Below are 19,404 nucleotides of genomic sequence, written 5' to 3'. Positions count from 1 at the left end.
GAAAACAATATTTTCTCATTTGCTTCCGCCGTGTTTTGCTGCTTTGGAATGTGGTCTGGAGATTGTTTCTCCAACAGGTGGTTGTTTGATTGGCTTCATGTGAATTGTTTTCACTTTATGACCAATCACAGCCAGCTGGGTCAGGACTCTGGAAGCAGTAACGAGTTTTCATTATTCTTTGTAGCCTTCTGTCTGTATCCTTTCTCTACTCTTTAGTGAAGTTTTAGTATAGTATTCTTTAATATAATATCATATAATAAAATAAGCTCGACAAACATGTAGAAAAATTCTAACCTAAATTTTTGTACAAAACCTAGAAATAATATAAATTCTCAATCAATGACAGCAAAATCTGGCCATGAATGAGCTGTGCAATTTTCTGCATGCACAAGACTCCCACCAGCAGTTATCTTCAGCCTCACGCTTTTGCATCCTCCTGATTCTGGATGTTTGCAAGTCTCCAAGAACAGGCTGGCTCTTTTCTTTCTCCCTCAGGCCCACTCATGACCTCCTTCTGCATCTTCCTGTCTCTAGGAACATTTCAAACTCTTACTTGTGCTGTTGGTCCTGCCTGGTTTTTGTCAGTGAATCAGACAAGAGTGCCAATCTAGGCAAGACAAGATCAATTTCCCTGGCTGACATAGGTTATTAGGTATTTTCTGTGTATAATTGATCATCAGATCAATTTTTGTCACATTCAGATGAACCCTGTGGATTAACTGCAGGCTGCAGCTTGTTCCCTACACCAGTGTGATCAGCTCTTGTGCCCATCACATGCCCTTATTATTTTTATCATGGACTCCAACATATGCAACATTTACTTGTGTTTTCAAAAAAAGGAAAGGAAAAGGATTTCATGAGTCTCCAGTAGAAAATGCATCTCTCAGGTCCATATTTAATACTTTTTCTGCATTCAAGTCACTTGAATAAATTCCAATGACTGATAGCAGCCCAGCACTTCCCAAGCATGGGCCAATTTTGAAGGAGGTGCTTCTTAAACATGCAAATTTAAGTTACTGACCACTATTTATTTTGACTTTATCTCCCTTGTTCTTCTCACATAAACATATTTCATGTACACTAACATATTCCATGTACTTCCCACTCAAACAGGTCCAACCAAAGCACTGTAAATCATGGTTTATATGGTTTATAATAAGTCTTGTGCCAAAGCTGCTCTGCACTAAGGAAAGTGCTATGCCACACTAAAGACAAGTTCAAATAGAGCCTTTCACTTGCTTCAGAATAGACTTTGTAAAGGAATAAATGATTCCTACTTAAACTTTTCATTCTCCAGAGTCCAAACCGAGCTGCTCAGCTCCAGCTGCCCCAAGTTTGGTGCTGACCCAGAGGTGCCAGCAGCTGCCACCCTCCTGCCCAGCCTCCCACCCCGCTCTGAACTGCCACAGCCTGTGCTGTCATCACCCCTGCTCATTCAGGAACCCCAGCAGAGCTCTGCCTGATGTCAATAAACACAGGTTTTAGTATTCCTGCCAAACCACCAGCCTGGGGCTGTGGGACAAACTCTGTTGCTGTTCCTCTGGCTGAGCAGATTTTCCATGCTGGGTATTCCATCCACGCAGCGTCTGCCAGCAGCAGCAGCATCACACAGCACACAGCAGTGCTGGCTCTCACCAGCCAGAACCAGCCCAGCAGAATTAGGATTCAAAGAAACCTGCACACACCTGATTGCATTCACAGGAGGCATGGGCTAGTCTGATACAGGTCTGAGGCTCTTGGAAAGCTACACATGATTTTTCACCAAGATAAAGAGGAGAATGGAAAAAGTTGCAGCAATTACATCATATAAAATCAATCTTTCCCAACTGGGGTAGGGAACAGTTCTTGCCATTCCCTCCTACTGCACTTAACCATTCAGGCTTCTGTTTGACAAGTAACATTTGCTTGATGGAAATGGCTGCTCATTTTCTTACCCTCCACAACTCCAACTCCAACACTGCTTCTTCTTGTGTTCATGGGAGCCACAAAAAACCACTCATTGGTTTTATAGCTATAGGCCTCAACTGATGCCAGACCTAGTTAAAAAGGGGATACACAGGTTTTCTAATTAAAAAAAAAGAGAAGAAAAAAAGATTGGTGTTGCACTTTCATCTGCCTTCCACCTCCTCCCAAGCCCGTAATTCCCACCATGCTCCTGCAATCCCACTTCCTAACACCCTGCCTTTCAGGCTGGGACCAGCATGGCAATGCCACTTCTTCAGTGGCTGGGAAAACTGTTACCCCATCACCTCTGTCCTGGGACTGCTGCCCCTCCAATGTGCTGAGGCCACCAAGGTGAGCAGAGTCCAAATTCCAAGCCCAAAAGCCCCACATCCTTTCAAGCATTCCAAAACATCCATGCAAAGGTTTAAAAATTCCCCCAGCCCCTGCTGCAATAGTTAGTTCAGGGCTTAACCAAGTGGCAGAGCTTTACAGCAGAGGCAGAGGTGTGAATCTAAACACATAGCCATGCCAAGACAAATCCCTGTAAGATTCCTTGCTAGTATTTTATTCATGTTGCTATGAAAAATTTAACTGAAACAAGGAAAAAAATCCCTTTTCAGCCCAGAAAAAGCTTAATCACACAGAGAATGAGGCTGAAAGAACTGTATCACAGTTCTAAAAATAAGAAGAAAGAAAATAATAAAGGGTGCGACTCTCTGCAATATAATAATTTTGGTTTACTGCAGAGAAATAGGGAAAACAATAAGGAAAAGAAAATAAGGGTGAGATTCTCTGCAATTACTGACAGGTCAGAACGTGCACATGGATAGTTACAACACACACCAAACCCCATTTCTGGCTCCCTCTCTACAGAACCCCAGGGGAAGAGCACAAGAACCTCTCTAAAGCCCTGCAGTCTCTGCAGGGCCTCCAAAAACCCTTTTGCCAGGCCAGGCAGTGCCTGGTGCTTGCCCAGCACCTACCAGTGCTGCCATCAAAGCCTCCCACGGCGTAGAGGAGGTCGTTGAGCACGGCAGCGCCCAGCGTGCTGCGCCGCTCCTGCATGCTGGCGATGGACGTCCACTGGTCCTTGGCGCCGTCGTACACGTCCACCGTGCGCACCCGCAGCGAGCCATTGAAACCTCCCACGGCATAGACACTGCCAGCCATGAACACCACGCCTGGGAAGGGGAGAGGGGGGTCACAGCGAGCCCTCTGGAGCTGCCCACATGCTGCCACCAGGGTGTGAAAGGCGGCGGGGGAGAGCGGGATGCGGGTCGATGTCAATCGGCGTTTTCTGCCGGTTAACGCCGAGCGTGATAAAACATGCGTGTCATGTGGGAGGTGGAATGCACATGAAAACATGGCAGCACAAGGCACAGATGGAGCTCACACCTGAGTGAGTAATTCTGTGAGCCAGAGGGAACACCAAATGGTGAGCCACACTCACAGCCCTGTCAGATGTTTTCAGCTTAAAGATCTGCTCTCCATCACCCACTCCTCCGCACCAAGAGGGACTGACTCAGCTCCTTTGATTTTCACAAGGAAACCAGCAAGAAAAGCTGGACCCCTGTGGGCTGCCAAGACAGCAACAGGGGAGGAGGAGGGGAAACACTGATGGAGGAACAGCCAGGAGAGAGAGATGAAGAAGGGGAGACAGTGGGAGGGCTGACAGGCAGGAGCAGCCCCACTAGAGAGCAGGACATCCACCTGAACAAGAAAGGAAAGATGGCTGTAGGGAAAGGAGAAGGCATGGCAAAAAGAAAGAGCTGCTTGAGGCCAGGGGCACAGAGGAAGCTAAAGGGAGGACTAAGGACATTTATCCAGAGCTGAAGAGCTGCATTAGGGAAACAAAGAAGGTGGCAGCAAAAGTTCCCTTTACCTGCTCTGCATCTCCGTGAGGGAAGCTCAGCAACCTGATCCCACCGCTCCTCCTCAAAGTCATAGCACTCCACACTGCGAATGGCTTTGGGTGCTTGCCCACCCACCACAATCATCACCTGCAGGGGGAAGAGGAGAGCTAGAAAACCTCAGACATGACCCTGGGCAGCTGGGCTCTGCAGAGAAACCATCACACAACCCGATCAAGAGCAGCTGCCAAAACGTGCTGAAGGTCAGCTGGAAGCCTCTGCAGGGACGCTTATTTCAGGCAATTATATTTCAAGGGGGAAAAATTTCTCTCCAATTGAATGCATGCTAAATTTCTCTCCAATTTAATGCATGCTAAATGCCACCCCATTTACCCTTCCTCACTGTGTCCAAGGTGGGCAACTTGCCCAATTTCCCCTTGAAATACAAAACCTTTTGGCACCACAGCATACCCAAGACTCACTGCAAAAGTATTTTTAAGTGAAGAAGATTCCAGCATAATTTCCACTGGCAGCCCACTGTTTAGTCATTATCTCCATGGTGGTGCTAAAAATAATCAATGCCACTCAGCAAATAAACCGTGACAGCTGCGGTGCCACCTGCGGGGAAGGCGACACTCGGGGAAATCACCACAACTGTCACGACCTGGGGGGTCTGGGCTGCTGAAGGATGTGATTTGTCAGCTGCATTAAGGCTTTTGGCTGCCACAGGTACTGCAGGAAATGCAGGAATTAAACCCTGAATTCCTTACAGGTAGGGAAAGGCTATGTCAAGGTGGTCAAGGGCAACCTCAGGAGTGGAAGAACCACACTGCTGGGTCAGGCTAAGGGTTCATCCAGCCCCAGACTCCACGACCAGCAACAGCAAGGGGTGGACACTGATGGGAAAGTGAGAAGATCAGAAGATCTGGGCAGCATGCAGTGTGATCCTTCCCAAATCTGCCCTATCTGCTGCCAGAAGACAAATTCCCCATGGATACGGGTGCCAGGAGCCTGCAGCTCTGCACTCGAGGGTGCCCCATGGCTCTGAGCCCCAGATGGGCACTGCAAACCAACACCTGCACTGGCAAGCAGCTGGACCTGCACTTGGTTCAGCACACATTTCATTCAACCCTCCACAGCCATCAGGAGGGAGGATTGGCTCCCCTTACCACAGCAAATCAAACATCACCCAAGACAATCTGACTTTTACAAGGCCAAGGAGCTAGAAACAAGATTATAGGCCTTCAAATATAGATAAAGAGTGGTTGGAAAACTGGCTTTAGCCTCTGCAAGGCAGCCGGGAGTAGCTGAGGGGATAAGATCATCACTTGGGTCACTCAGATAAACTCAACTCCAAGCAAGGTTGCTTTAAAAGTAGAGAGCTAGACAGCAATTTCAAGAATTTGAAGAGCACGGAAATAGTGGCCTGTTTGATCTACAAAGATGAGAACATGATATTAGGAACCAAATTAAGTGTAAATTAACAGCCTGACTATAGCTGTGTAACAGTCTCCCATGGAAGCCACAGGGCTTCATGCGATTACAGAATTAAGGGATTCCACAGCAGACAATAATCCCTCATCAGCAGGACCAACAGGCCAGATGAAAGTTTCTCAGTAACAGGATTGCTGAAAGATCATCACCTCCTTCCCTTTCTTCACAGTTCAAAAGAAGGGAGGAGAAACCTGCAGAAGGATTTGGGTTTGTACTCACAGGTCATGCTATAAAAGACGTTGAGAACCTCTGAACTCACTGATTTGCTGTTCCTTTTATCCTTAACTACCTTAGTCCTTGAACAAGGGCCATGTCAGCCCTCCATGATAGCCCCAAAGCTGTGCTCTACCAACTTCATCTCAGCCACAGCAGGCAGATAGGACACTGACACACACTGCCACATGCTGCAAAACCACGACTTCTCAAAGGGCAGTCCAGTATCCAAACATCAGAAACAGCACAGATCTCACAGACCATCCCACAAAGCTACCTCATTATTGTCTGTGCTTGGAAAAATAACACACTGTGCTTTTGATGTCCTGGAATCTCCAATTGCTTACTAGCACCTTCAGTGGCAGTCTGCTGAGAGACTGTGCCACACTGTGTTTATCTCTGGGGCACAGAGAAAAGCTCCTGTGGTCGTTTTTTTTCTTCACTAATAAAGTGGTGCTGGAGCATCCCACGCCTGCAGGATAAACGTGGGGAGTAACAAGGATTATTTATTCAGTTGCTGCTTTGAGTCCATTGAAATTCACTTCAGACTTCCTGCCCACGGGGCTGGGTGCTGTTTCCTGCTTTCCTGGCTTCTGATTATGGATACAGGAAAGGAAGAGACACCCACTGTGACCTCCTCAGCAGAGCTCCACACGCCCTTACCAGGCAGCAGCAGCTCAGGCAGCCCTCCCAGCACTCCAGCAGCCACTTGTGGCTGACAAAACCCTTCAAGAGCAAAACTCCTTCCCCTAAGGGCTTATCTAAGCTTATTCAACTTAATTATGTCTCCTTGCTGGGCACAGGCAGTGCCAGAAGAGGGAGTAAAACACTTCCAAGCACAACCACTGAGTCAGCAAAGAGTAACACAGCAAGTTGTGGATCTCCTGTCAAAGGACTGAAAATGGCACCAGGCACAGGGGTGAGGTGACACCAAGTGACAAGCTCAGCTTACCTTTGGCAAGCTAACAGGGGTCCTTGGCTTTGTCCTGGGATTCTTTATTAGTTGCCTTTGATCCAGAGGAAGCAAATGATATTTCATGGCTTCAATAAGGAAGTCTTTACAGGTGTTGTTATTCTTGATTAAAGCTTCTTCTTCGACTGTCTGAGAACATGCAAACACAACAAAGATCATTTACACTGGCACAGGTCACAGGGAGCTTTGGGGAAAGAACCTGTAACCTGGAATTTCCCTTCAAATGTACCAACATTAAAAAAAAATTCAGGAGACAAATACAGATTTCCAGCTCCTCCCAAAGAAGCACATGCAGTAACATCCAAATTTCTCACTTTTTCCCAAGATCATGCACAAGAAGTGAGTATTTTATCACCCTCTGCCAAACACTTGATGCGCTTGACTCACCAGGAGTCTGGATACAAAGTGATTTCTTTTATCTGAGTCAGAATTTTTAAGGAGAGGCAGTATCTTTTATTCCATTAGAAGATACAGATGAAAGAAAAGCAAACCCATGATGGATTCGTCTTGTGAATACCAATTTTATACCAATTGTATTGATTTTTTTTAGATGTATGATAAAAGCATCATAGTCAAAGAGCCCAAATGCCAACCCCTTCTTTGGGAATTCTCAGCTCATTATGTAGGCCCAGATGCCAGGAATTCATTTATGAAGAGCAATCTCCAAGTCAGACTGAGTCAGAGAGTGCCTCCCCTGCCAGCCACACAGACCCATATGCATGCACAGCACACGTCTCAAACCAAAATTATCACACATTATGTGTTTCCATTATGATGTTTTGCCTGTGTATGACAGAAAAAAGCTGCACGAGCTTGTAACACCACCACTTGAGTATTTTCAGGGTGAAAAATCACAAGATATTCACTTATCAGTGTTTCCCCTTGAGGGACAGCAGCTCTGCTCTCAGCAGTGCCTGGCAGAGCACAAGTCCCATTTTCAAGAAGGTTTTTGAAGCACACATTGATTTCAGAGTCCACTCAGTTGTTTGCTTTTATTCTTCTGTTTACAGACTCAGCAACAGACCAAATTACCCATCTCAGACACAAACAGCCCAGCCACTGATTAAGGAGCAGCCAGCAGCTTAAGTGCAAGCATTGATGCCTTCTTTGCAGACTGACCTGTACCAGGTAATCCCTGGGCAAGAGGGGCAGGCGAACGTGCTCCATCAGCTTAGCCATGTGCTCCAAGCGAGATTCCTTCTCATAATTGATCCAAGAGATAACTGCTTCAAACACCTGCACAGATAAATACAATTAAACGGGGAAGAGACAGCTTCCTTGCAGAGTCACCCACCCAAAATCAGCAGCACAGTGATTTTAGAGCATCAGAGGAAGGGGGGGCAAGATCTCTATCAAACAGGTGAAAAAGCTGTGGCTGCACAGAGCACAAGCAGCACTGTAGCAAAGAGCTGAGCTGACCATGCATGTTAACAAGCAGCCTCACATCTAGATGTGCTGTATCACTCCCAGAGCTAAGTGCATGTCCAGAACAATCATATACCTCTTGGACATGAGCACTGGAAGGCAGCCAGGAAACTTAATGAGCCTGCTGACATTTGCACTGGACATTATTCATGAAATCAGCCACAACAATTACTCCTGATAACAGAGATCTCCCTCCTCCAGGAGCCTGGCCACACAGTAAAGTCACTACACTCATATTTAATCACTGCAGCAGTTCCACCAGCCCCCAGAAAGAAAAAAGTCTTGAGGACAAGTTCCCCACACATACAGGGCAAGCCCTGCCTGCAGCCATGGGGCCTCTGCACTGCCTGCATTTCCCTGCTAAAAATACTCAGATATTCCAGCTGGGGAACAAGGGCACACTGGGCTTCTGGTCTGAACCAAAATCTAGTTTTACTTCCAGATCCAGCTGGTTGAGATAAGCATCCAGAGCTGGAGCCCGTGACAAAGTGTTCACAAACAGCCCCATGGGCAGAGCCCTGGCCCAGGAGAAGCCTCCTATGTGGGCTCCTGGATGAATATGCATGTGCTTATGTAACTGGGAGCCTCTCTCACAAAAGAAAGGCCTAAAAATGTCACAAGCAGTGGAAAAGGCTTCCTGGAACAGCCAGCAAGGCAGGAAGAGGGGCTGATGCAGTCTCGGATGCTGCACAGCAGGATCTGGATCACTGCAGTGGAGCATCCCCACAGAGATAAAATTAAATTCTGACACATAAACCACATCTACAGGCACCACTGCCCAAGCCCTCTCACTGCCCAGTCACTCGGGGGCTGAGCAGAGACTCCATCTGTCCATGCTTCCCCCAAAGGCATCCCTGGCCCATCCTCCAGCATGCCAGGCAAGCACCCTTGGTTTCAGCTTCCTTCCAGGGTCACCAAATGGTCAGGCCAATTTGCACAGATAATTATTTCTTTCTTTCCATCCCGCCCATCACTCCCCAAGAGACCATTTTGTTTGGTCCAAGGTCACTAATTTGACAAAATCAACCAAAAATGAGGGCACCATCTTTCAGTCCCCAATTGTTGCTGGTAAATGTACTTGCAGGGGGCCTTGGCAGACACATCCTGCCATGAAGGAGACGCAGAGCAGAAAGGGGTTTCTTCCTCTTAGGCTAAGCTATATACTTTTAAAATGCAGTAAAGCACCAGCCTCATTTCCTGTGCCAACAAAGTTCCTGCTGAACTGCTTGGAATTCAGGACACTGCAATGAGGATTTAAGCAACCCAACAGGGAGCGGTGTAATCAAACCACAGCAAATGCTGAGGAGAATAAATACTGTAGAGACTTTCAGTATTTTAAAATTAAAATAAATAAGCAAACAAACATTTCAACTTTGGCTATGAGGCCTTTAAAGTAGAAACTGGGTTGTTGTGAGATTTTTTTTAATTGCAAATGAATGTGGAAGGAGGATAAAGCAAACGTTTAGCCGACAAACAGGCTTTTCATTAACCTCTTCTGCACAAAGAGAGTGTGCAGAAAGTTCTGAGCTGCAGAATGGGTTACAAGGCTGAGGCATACCCAGCTACAGGTCAGGAGGACAGTGAGCAAGTGTAAAGGAAGGTGAGGCAAGTGTGCACCAGGAATGTGCACCAGGAATAAGCTGCTTCCTCGGTGCTGGCGTCCACTCCTGAGTCAGGCAAGCACTGATGCTTCCCTGCTGTGCCTACTCTAAAAATAACTATTAAAAAAAAAAAAAAATCATATTCTGGCACCATCCATTGGCTCTGATTCCTAATTTCAGAGAAGGGAAAAAGGCTTTAATCCAAGACAGCAATATCTCTATTTAAAGGCCACATCTGTTTGCAGTCCTGCCGTGCCCGCTGCAGACCCTGAGCAGCTGCTGCCGCTCCCCCGGGACCCTGCAGCCATGCAGGACCTGCTGCCAGGCTGGGATGGGCACAGCAGCTGCCCACACAGCTTGATTTAGAGCTGAGGGACGGGCTGCAGTGGCAGCTGGCACCTGCCTGGCTGCAGGAGCAGTCCCGAGCTTGGGAGAAGTAAATTTCCCACTCTGTGGAGGAGAAGGGTAAAAGCCTGGAATATCCCCTCTCTGCATGCTGCCTAAAGAAAGAGCAAGCCCAGATGTTTTCCCAGTCTCTTCAGCCAAAAATCTATTTGTTAGAGACTCCCAAGAGTGAGGGCCAAACCTTGCATCAGCTTCTGCTGCATGTCAGCAGCATGAGGCAATGAATCAATTACCAGACTCTGCGTAGAATCCCCAATGCAAAAAATCCCAACCCTCTAAAAAATTTCTTTAGCCACTGTTCTGAGTTGGCAGGAGACCATTGTCAAGTCCCTCCACTTCATACATCTTTAGTAAATAACAAATAATTATTATTTTATATGTTATTTTTTTTTAGCTTGCAAACAGTAAAATGAGCCAATTGGGTCAGGCACAGAAAACATTAATAAAACTGTCTTCCAGGTACTGTACTGGCTACAGCAAAAAGAGCAAGCAGGGACAGCAAACCTCTGCCCTTTTCTTAAAAGGCTTGTGTAACTCCAGAGGTTGGTACAACAAGAGTGACAGAAGAGAAAGGAGATGAGTGATGAGAAAATGCTGTCACCACTTGAGAATTAAAATAGATTTCTGTGCTAGCAGAGAATTTTTGTCCTCCTGATGGCCTAGGGGTATAAATAAACCAAAATTGGTGAAGATAAGGATATACTTTATTAGGCCAATTGGTATTAGTTGTGGGGTGGCAGAGGAAGGGGAGAACACACAAATTCCTGAGGCATTCCAAGGGCAATTCTCCCTCCCTGATCCTGGCAGGACTTGGGTCCAACACTTCCCATTGATCCAGGGATGGCAATGCTCTGGTATGAGACACAGCAAGGAGAGGAACGAGAAAACTCCTTGTGAAATCTGGCTGTGACAATTAAGCTGCCAGATTTCTGAAATATTTTGCACATGCATACACACAGATATACATGTGTATGTATAGACTGGAATCCACACATATAGACTTTTATATAATATATAACTGAAACATTAGCAGATAGGAAGAATAAAAGTGAGCAAAATGGCTTGTCTGTCATGAAGTTAACATGAAACAGCAGCCTCCAAGTCTGTCCTCAATTTCCAGCACTTCTTTGAACTCCAGCACATTTCATGTTTATGTTCCATTCTCATTTTCTGCCTCTCTCCTGTTATTCAGGTATGTTGTTTTGAACGTGCAACTTATGCTTACATTGCCTTCCACTGCCTTGCATTCTCAACAATCTTTTCTTTTACAAGTTCTTTTACAGTCAGCTAAAGAAATACTGGGTTTGATTGTGTAAAGCTCAGATGAGGGAAGGAGCATTTTGATTCCCCTGGGCGCAAGGCCAATAAAAGCTTTTGAACAATGCTGCACAGGGCTGGAAAAAATTGGTTACTAAACTTGCACTTCCCTTTGCAGGCTCCCTGGCTCAGGCAGAGGGACTGGGCTGTGAGTTTGTGCCATTTGCTGTTTCCCTTGCTGGCCCTGCCCCAGGGGCACCTCGCAGCCCCACGCCTCTGGAGCCTCTGGGTTTGCTGGCTCAGGATCAGCAGGCAGCGCCCCTGAGGCCACACCTCACATGCAGCAGGATTTCTGGAGAGTTTTACAGCCCCTCTGGGCCCGAGCACTCGTGTGTCTGCAGCCCAGAGGGGCTGAGCAGGAGCAGAGCACCCATGAGGATGTGCAGCACCACCACACCCAGGTCCAGCCCCAGCCCACCCAAATGCAGGCATTCATTAGGAGCCCTCAAATTACAAACCACACAACCCCCAAGCTCTTCTGTAGCCTCTCACAAGTGACCATTTACATTTAGGAACATGGTTTAGTGGTGGACCTGGCAGTGCTGTGTTAGTGGTTGGACTCAACGATCTCAAATGCCTTTTCCAACCTTACTGATCCTGTGACTTTACAATCTCCCCACAGTGACAACCTGGAGATGAGCTGAAGGACTGGAGGCACGTGCCTGTCCCCAGAACCTGCAGCAGGCCACACAAGAAACTCGGAGCAGAGAATGGGGCTGAGCTCACCAAGCACCACAAACCCTGCTCACCCTCCTCCCCAGGAGCCCAGACTACACAAGATGTGCTGAACGTTTCAACCACAAAAACAGTATCAACCAGGCTTTTCTCCCCTTTTTTAATAAAAACACTGAAGATACTAGAAAAATATTTCCTTCCTTCCTTTTGGTTCTGGGCTTCCTTTTGTTTTTCTAGCCAACATGTAACAGAAGCCAATATTCCTCCCCCGCCTAATGAAATTCACTTTTTTTTTTGAGGTTTTACAGCAGGTATTAAATGCTTTACACAACAGCAGATGGGAGTTTCCTAGTTTTCCAGAGAAGGAAAGTAGTTGGTTCTGAGCCCCAGGGCTTTTAGCTTGATATGGATCTGAGAGTCATAACTTCCTGCAAGAACAACCAAGTGAAGGTCATTTTTATGTGCTTTTAGGATTCACATTATTTTAATTTTCCTTTCCACATGACCTCTGTTGGAGAATGGCCCCAAAGGAGCATATCATGATAACAGTTCCTGGTGTAAGATCTAGAAACATTCCAGCATTCTCACATCCACTCTTGCTATACAATTTACTGTACCTTTTCTTCAGAGGAGACTGTGAGCTTGTCACTTGATATTAAACTGCAAACCTGGTCCAGACTAAGGCTAAGAAATTCTTCTCCTAGCATCACCTCAGGGAAATGCTGCTCTGTTCAACAAACGAAAAGGGGGAACAGAAAATTATAATGAAATCCAAGTTTTCAGTCAGTGGCAGGAGCATTCAGACCCACAGCAGCTGTGAGTGCAGCACAGACACAAACCAGCCCCAGAGCAGCATGGAGAAACCTGATGATATTCCAAGCAGCACCAGCCCCATGAAATGCTTTCATAAATGCTGCTAAACTTTCTGAAAAGCCACTGAGAATATTCCAGAGGCAGACACAGTTAGAAGTGGCAATTGAGACAAGGGCCAATGTCCACAGTAGTGAATAACCTGGCCACCAGAGCATCCGCCTTCCCAGTAGTTTTCCCCTTTCCACTTAATTGTACAAATTTCTATTTCTCCCTTTTTTACCTCCAGATCCCTCCATACTGTAACTCTGGGAGCCACTTGGAAACAAAAAGCATGAATATAACCCCAAACTGGAAGAATAATGACTGAGCATCATCAAATCTGTCAAGCTTTGATATCTAGCCAAAAGGCACACGAAATAATCACTTCCTAAAAAATAATTTCTAGGTCAAATATGTCATTAGCCAGCTGCAGCAATTTTAGCTTTGCAAGAATTTCTTACATATACTGCCAATTTAATCTCACCTGTCACTTGCTAAGTCCCGTTTATCTTTGGCTGAATTACAGAAACATGAATCTCAGACACTTTATCTGAAGCAGCTTCTTTCAAGTTCTAATTCTGTAGCTTTGAGAAGCTCAGACTCCTGTATCCAAAAAGCTCTCTCTGCAGCAAGATCTGCCTCGAGTTCTCACATCTGCAAAGTGCTTTTCCTGACAAAAAGCAGCTCCACAGGGACATGAGGTAGCATAACTTGCAGAGAGGAGATTTTTGGAGCCCCCCTCACCAAAGCTGCTGCTGCAGAGTTGGACCCTGGACTTGGACTCCCCAGTCCCAGACCCTCCTTGCTCTACTGAGGACAAAACCCCACAGCTAAGGCAAAGGCTCTGATTAGAAATAGCAGCATGTGGATAAAATTTAATACTGGAAATATACATATGATCTAATGAACTCTTTAGGCCTTAAATATTTAAGAGGCAGGAAACACTCCCCACACAATAAGCTGGATGCACTCTGACTTCTGGGCCAAATCTGATATTCATTCATTCTGGACTTGCATCTGGCAGCAGAAAGGTATTTGATCTCTCATTATTAGTTGGAAGCAGGGAAGAATATTTACTGATTTTAATAAAGGAACTGGTGCCTGCATCAAGAAGGCTCCTTCACCTACTAAAGTTATCCATTGGCCAGAACTGAGCATTTCTCAAGTAACTGAGCTCATGAATGCATGGACTCTTGAGTTTGGGGACTTCTGTCTTGGTTTAAGGCTGTTACATAAACAACATAGTGAAAAGAATTTTAATGGCATTTTTATTAATGGAGTCCCATTAACATTACATGGGCTGCTGTACTAACTGGGACCTATGAAGGCCAATAAAACAACAAAGCAGACCTTCTAATTGCCAAACAACCAAATAAATATACACTGAATGCACTGCTTGTTGGGTTAAAGATTAAACAGGGCCTGGAAACAAGGATAATGAGATATTACAAGCAAGCTTTTATACAATTAACCATTCCTTCCAGGGTACCTTTTTCTCCAGGGGATAATACAGCCAGAGCAGCTGAAAAGGTTTTAGTTTTATTTGCAGGAGAATAGGGGAGGACTCAGTGGATACATTTTTATTCCATTGAGCCTACTTATGGTCCAATTAAGGGCAAAACTGTTAAAAAGGAAAATGTTGTAGGACAGAGCAGGTGCTCTGGGAAAGAGCAGGTGTATGTGTCCCTATACAAATTATCAGAAAACAGAAAAACAAACTGGGAGAAAACTATCAGCTTCTCAGCAGAGGTCAAGGGCAACTCTGCTGGAGGAGACTGGAAAGTGCTGGGCAAATCAGAGCTTGGGGCTGGCTGAAAAAAGCTTTACATTAATGATGTAGAGGAGAAATGCTGAAAGCCATTGCCTGCACCTGCCTATTGCCACCAAACACATCCACTCCCAGAGAAACATGAGCCTATCTATGCTCCCTTGGGGTAAGGGGCCATTGCTGCACAGATCAGAGCCTCAGGCTGCATGGCAATTTCAGCTGAGTGTTCCAGCTCCCACCCCAGGATTTGACTTTGCCCGTTGCTGTTTATTCCCACAGTGGAAGCGCCCAGCAGTGCCTGCTGCTCTCCCAGGGCAGGGAACCAGCACCAACACTGCGCTATTCAACAGGCACACCAAGGGCTTGCTAGCACCACACTCAGGAACTGCTTTGTGAGCTGAGATCCAGAGGATCAAACCTTTTTACCTCCTAAACTCCTCCTTTTTTACCTCCCCTGTGACCAAAGCGCATTTCACAACTCACAGCACCGCTGAACTAAACAAATCATTCCCTTCCTGTTCCAACACCAGAAACGTGAAGGGCCCAAGCAGGACACGCTGAGCCCCTAGCTGCAGTGCCTGGGGCAGGCTGAGCTGCACAGACCCCCTGTCTCTCCCCCGTGTGCCCTGACCTGCGTAGGCGTTGGCCTGCTGCAGCAGCTCGCTGCAGGCGTGCACGTCGGCAAAGGCGCGGATGCCAAGGCAGTTGGTGGGGTGCAGCTGGGACTGCAGGAAGTCACAGCAGTTCTTTCTGACGTCCATCAGTTGCAGTAAACTGGCAGCTGGCAGCAAAACCTGCGAAGGCATGAGAGGGGAATGAAAGTGAGCAGCGAGGGGTGGTTCACAGCCTGCACAGATCGGAGGCAATTCCCTTCCAGACAGGGACACGTCCCTGTGGGGTTATCAGAGGGAAGGTTCAAGTCTTGGCTTTACCCATACGCAGAAGATCCCTGTTCATGCTCTGAGACATGAAAACAGCTATCCTACACTGGGCTATAAGTGGAACTCTTCTCACAGCTTCTCCCAGCTTCTCCCCACAAGACCTCAAGGCAAAGTGAGGACAAGGTAGAAGCAACCGAAGATGCTCCTGAATTTCTGGCTTTGCTGCAGGTAGGTCCTGCACAAAGATTTATTTTTTTTTTCGCCCAAAGGGCTTTATATTATTTATAAGCCAGATTTGTATTATTTGTTGCCACCAGATTCAAAGCCCATAGCAGCCAAGCAGTCCTCAAAATCCTGGACTTGGTTACTTCCAACAAAAGCTTATTGCTTGTGAGGAGAGTGCCCAAGCAGTCATGTAAGAGAGGGGGCTCCCAGAAGCTCAAGCAGGTTTTGGTGACAGCAAGGCTCTTGGGAAAAACAGGTCCAACTGTTCAAATCAGCAGCTCTCATTTGCACTTACACAAAATCCTGGGGACACTTGTGGATCATGGCTGCATCTGAAAATGAGGTACTGCTTTTTACCTCCAAAATTAAGCACAGAAAAAGGAGACAGAAATGGATGATGAATGTGACATCTACTGGGGAAAAAAAAACACCTTTGAGGCCAATGAGAAGGACAGGAAGTAGAAAACAAAATCCATCAGGACATTACAGCCCGTGACATCAGCTACTTCCTTTCTTATGTCCAACAGCAACTGCAGACATGTCTTACTCCAGCCCTTCCATAGCTCTGGCTGCCTCTCACACGTCCTTCCAACTGGGCATCTGTGCTCACCATCTGAGCACACATTTCCGGACAGTTATTGCCAACTCAAAAAAATAAAGCAGCTGTTAAACAAAACAAATAGGTTAACAGCATTCACCTCCCTGGATCCTGATGGCAGCAAAGGGATAAAGAGGTTCCCTCCCTGTCCCTGCCACCACAGCCCCATTTCACACCAGGGCAGGACACTCATAGCCTGCTCCAGGTCTTTCTAAGGAACTCCTGTGTTCCACTCCAGCCCAGCTGTACAGTGCCTGCCAAGCAGCCACCCCAGCAGGCAACAATAACGAGAGAAGTCAATTAACCTAGGAGCCTGTTTTGGCCCAAGCCTCTTGATGCCAGGAGCAGATTAGTTTGTGGCTTTGATTAAGTCAAGATAGCAGTGCTCTAGGATTTTTAAACCTGGCTGGGAACCACTTTCTTTCTAGCTGAACCATTTCTGAACACCTGAGCTACATAAAGGCTTTGGGTAGCCCAGTCAGCCTCCATGCAAGCCATCTCTGGGTACCAAACAGCCAGAGCCTCCTCTGTGCACCCCCATCCATCCAGGCTGCATCCCTGCCAGTCCAGGTGGGCTCACCACCATCCCCACATGAACCAGCCCCTGGACAAGCCAGTGCTGCTGCCATGGCCTGTGCTGGCTCGAGAAGCAGTGCAGAAGGGGCCTGACACCACTTCAGCCTTCAGAAAGGGGCACTGTCATACAGCACTTCTCAGAAATAGGATATAAAAAGCCTATCAAGAAATGAGGGGATTTTTCTCTTTCTTACTTCCCAGCTGAACGTCTCAACACTCCTCTTGTTTTTACCAGGGAAGGCAAAAAGCAAGCAAAGGATTTCCGTGAGAACAAAGTCTGTTTCCTTTAGAAATAACAAGAGGAAATGCCCTGCCTAAACAGGCAGCAGGACCAAACTGCAACCCCATTAATATCCAGGCAAGTCACTCACATGGGTCTGGATTTGGCTCTTAATATCTGCATTCAACAGCCATGAACAATTTTGTGAGAGCTGGCTTCTCTACCAGATCTGCCTCCAAATCAAAACCCACTCATTTTTTGAAACTATGCCAAAATTATCAGCTATCACTACTAAGACTGACTGCTTTGCCTAATTTATGTCCAGAGCTTCATCTATGGGTGTGTGTCTAGAGATATTTTTATATATTTATATATACATATAACATCTAGTTCACCAGCTGTGCTCTGCAGACTCCACACAAATTTCAAGTTTAACACAACATTTCCTGGGCAATTACTTCCAGAGACCTTTGATGTCTCTAAACTAGAAACATCTTTCAGCCAAAAGTGCTCTGTATATATAAGGCTCATTCATTAATGCTGGACTGCAGAGGCTGGGGTTAATTCCCTACTGTGACAGAGCCCTACAGGTAGCCTTGGCCAAAAGTTAACTTAACTTACATCATTCCTGCTCTGCAAAACTGGGAAAGGAGCATTTCCCCCAGGCAGGGGATGTGTTAAAGCTCATAAGCAGCTTTGACAATTTGACCAAATTGGAGCCAAATAAAAGTGCTGGCTGTAAGCCTCAGCTGCACATCCAGGGCCACAGCTGGGACTGCACATCTGCCCAAACAGGGAGACAGCTCCCAGGCACCTGCCCAGAGAAACAAATGCATTTTGTGCTTGCAAGGCAGGTAAAATGCTCAGTTTTAAACAAGCTGCTCTGAACAGCACAAATAGTGGAGATAAAATGGCATTAGCTTAATGTGGCTTCTGAGTGCAAGGGTGGCAATCAGGCTTTATTACAGCCCAGCTGCTCCCAGGCAGCACATCAGGGCTGATCACTGTGCTTCCACTTAAATGCTCCACCTGAGGTGAAATAGCCCTGACAGAGGAAGGTGTGACAGCATCAGGGAGCCAAGGAACCTTGTCAGGAGCAGGAGATGGACAAAGGATGTAGAGATGAGAGAGAAAACAGGGGAACAACAGGCAACCTCCCTCCTGAGCTGCCTTCTCCAACTTCAGACACACCATGCCTTGGTTAAACAGTGAAACAAAAAAGTGAAGACATGCATCAGGCACAACAGAGTGCTCTGGTGCCACATCCACAAGTTTCTCCTCAGCTTTCTATAAGGCTGAGCCAATTTAAAGTCTTCCTATGGGTTTAAGGAAGGGCTCCCAGCCCAGAGGGGTCAGCCCTGCAATGGCCCAGGGACCCTGCACCCCAGGGAGATGCACAGCAAGGAGCTTTGGCTCCAGGGAGGAACAGCCCTGATTTATTGCTGAAAGGTGCTCTGCCCCACCCTGGGCTTGCACCTACTACAGCTGCAGCTTTGGGACTGAACAGGGGGAAGAGAGACGGACTAATCCATTATAAACCCTTTATCATCAAAACTGCCCTTGCCAGAGAACTCTCTTTCCTTGCTCTGAACTCCTAAGTGTGCAGGGAAAGCTGAGGTGCAGAAGCACTTCTGAAACAGGAATATTGCAGCTCCTAGCAAATCTTTTTTCGTCTTTTCTTGAGACATTTTTTATGACAATTACTATGCCTGCAAAGCTGACAGGTTCAATATCTACCTCCTCCAGACAGCTGATTTCAGATTTGTTCTCTGTGTGAGCCATATCTCAAACTGTGGCAGTGCACAAGGACACCTCACATGTGGTCCACGGCACATCATTCCTAACAACTTAATTGTGAAACCAGGTTAATCAGGACTTTTTCCAGGGAATCATTACAACCCCAATGATAATGACTTTCTTAATCAGGAGGGTAATTCTCAGGCTGCCTGCCAGTAATGAGGTGTCATAGGTAAGGCTGGTTGGGGCACACTGAGGAGTGAATGCACTAAGATATTCACTGTCCAGAGCCAGAGGTGTAGGTGTTTTCCCTGCCCAGGACAGGGAGGAGCCTGCTCCCAAATCTCTTCATTCAGCTCTGCTCAAGGACACCATGCAGAGCTTCTCCATCACTGAGCTGGCAGGTTTGATATGAGTGTTGGAAAGCAGGCAGCAATGTAACCACTTCAGCTGCAAAATCAAGACCTAATTGAAAAATTCAGGTAATTAATGTGTTAAAATCACCAGCTACCCCACACATGTAGGGAGCAGCAGACCCTGTGTTCTGATGTGTGTTTATGATTTCCATTGAGATCAGCCCAGGAACCTGAGCATCTTTGAATTTCCCTGAGACACTCACTTCAGTTTTCCTTCCTTTTACAGAAACTGCA

At 46.6% G+C, this 19,404-nt stretch overlaps 1 protein-coding gene across 3 annotated transcripts in view; it reads right to left on the bottom strand.

Annotated features, from left to right (window-relative positions):
* Nucleotides 1-19,404, bottom strand: part of KLHL3 (kelch like family member 3) — a 49,100-nt gene that overhangs the window by 10,119 nt on the left and 19,577 nt on the right. For all 3 annotated transcript variants that reach the window (XR_009115263.1, XR_009115264.1, XM_058034515.1), the window contains exons 5-11: nucleotides 15,149-15,311; nucleotides 12,515-12,624; nucleotides 7,594-7,710; nucleotides 6,454-6,603; nucleotides 3,827-3,944; nucleotides 2,928-3,125; nucleotides 1,935-2,036 (exon numbers count right to left, since the gene is read on the bottom strand). Coding sequence is in view for 1 of the 3 variants with exons in the window: in XM_058034515.1 (XP_057890498.1) it covers nucleotides 1,935-2,036; nucleotides 2,928-3,125; nucleotides 3,827-3,944; nucleotides 6,454-6,603; nucleotides 7,594-7,710; nucleotides 12,515-12,624; nucleotides 15,149-15,311 (958 nt within the window). In the remaining 2 variants the exon portion in view is untranslated. The remainder of the gene's footprint in view (nucleotides 1-1,934; nucleotides 2,037-2,927; nucleotides 3,126-3,826; nucleotides 3,945-6,453; nucleotides 6,604-7,593; nucleotides 7,711-12,514; nucleotides 12,625-15,148; nucleotides 15,312-19,404) is intronic.

The sequence above is a fragment of the Melospiza georgiana genome, chromosome 15 (genome assembly GCF_028018845.1).
Source record: "Melospiza georgiana isolate bMelGeo1 chromosome 15, bMelGeo1.pri, whole genome shotgun sequence".
Classification (NCBI taxonomy): domain Eukaryota; kingdom Metazoa; phylum Chordata; class Aves; order Passeriformes; family Passerellidae; genus Melospiza; species Melospiza georgiana.
Note: the sequence above shows the minus strand (reverse complement) of the source record. Positions and strands in the feature narration are given on the sequence as shown.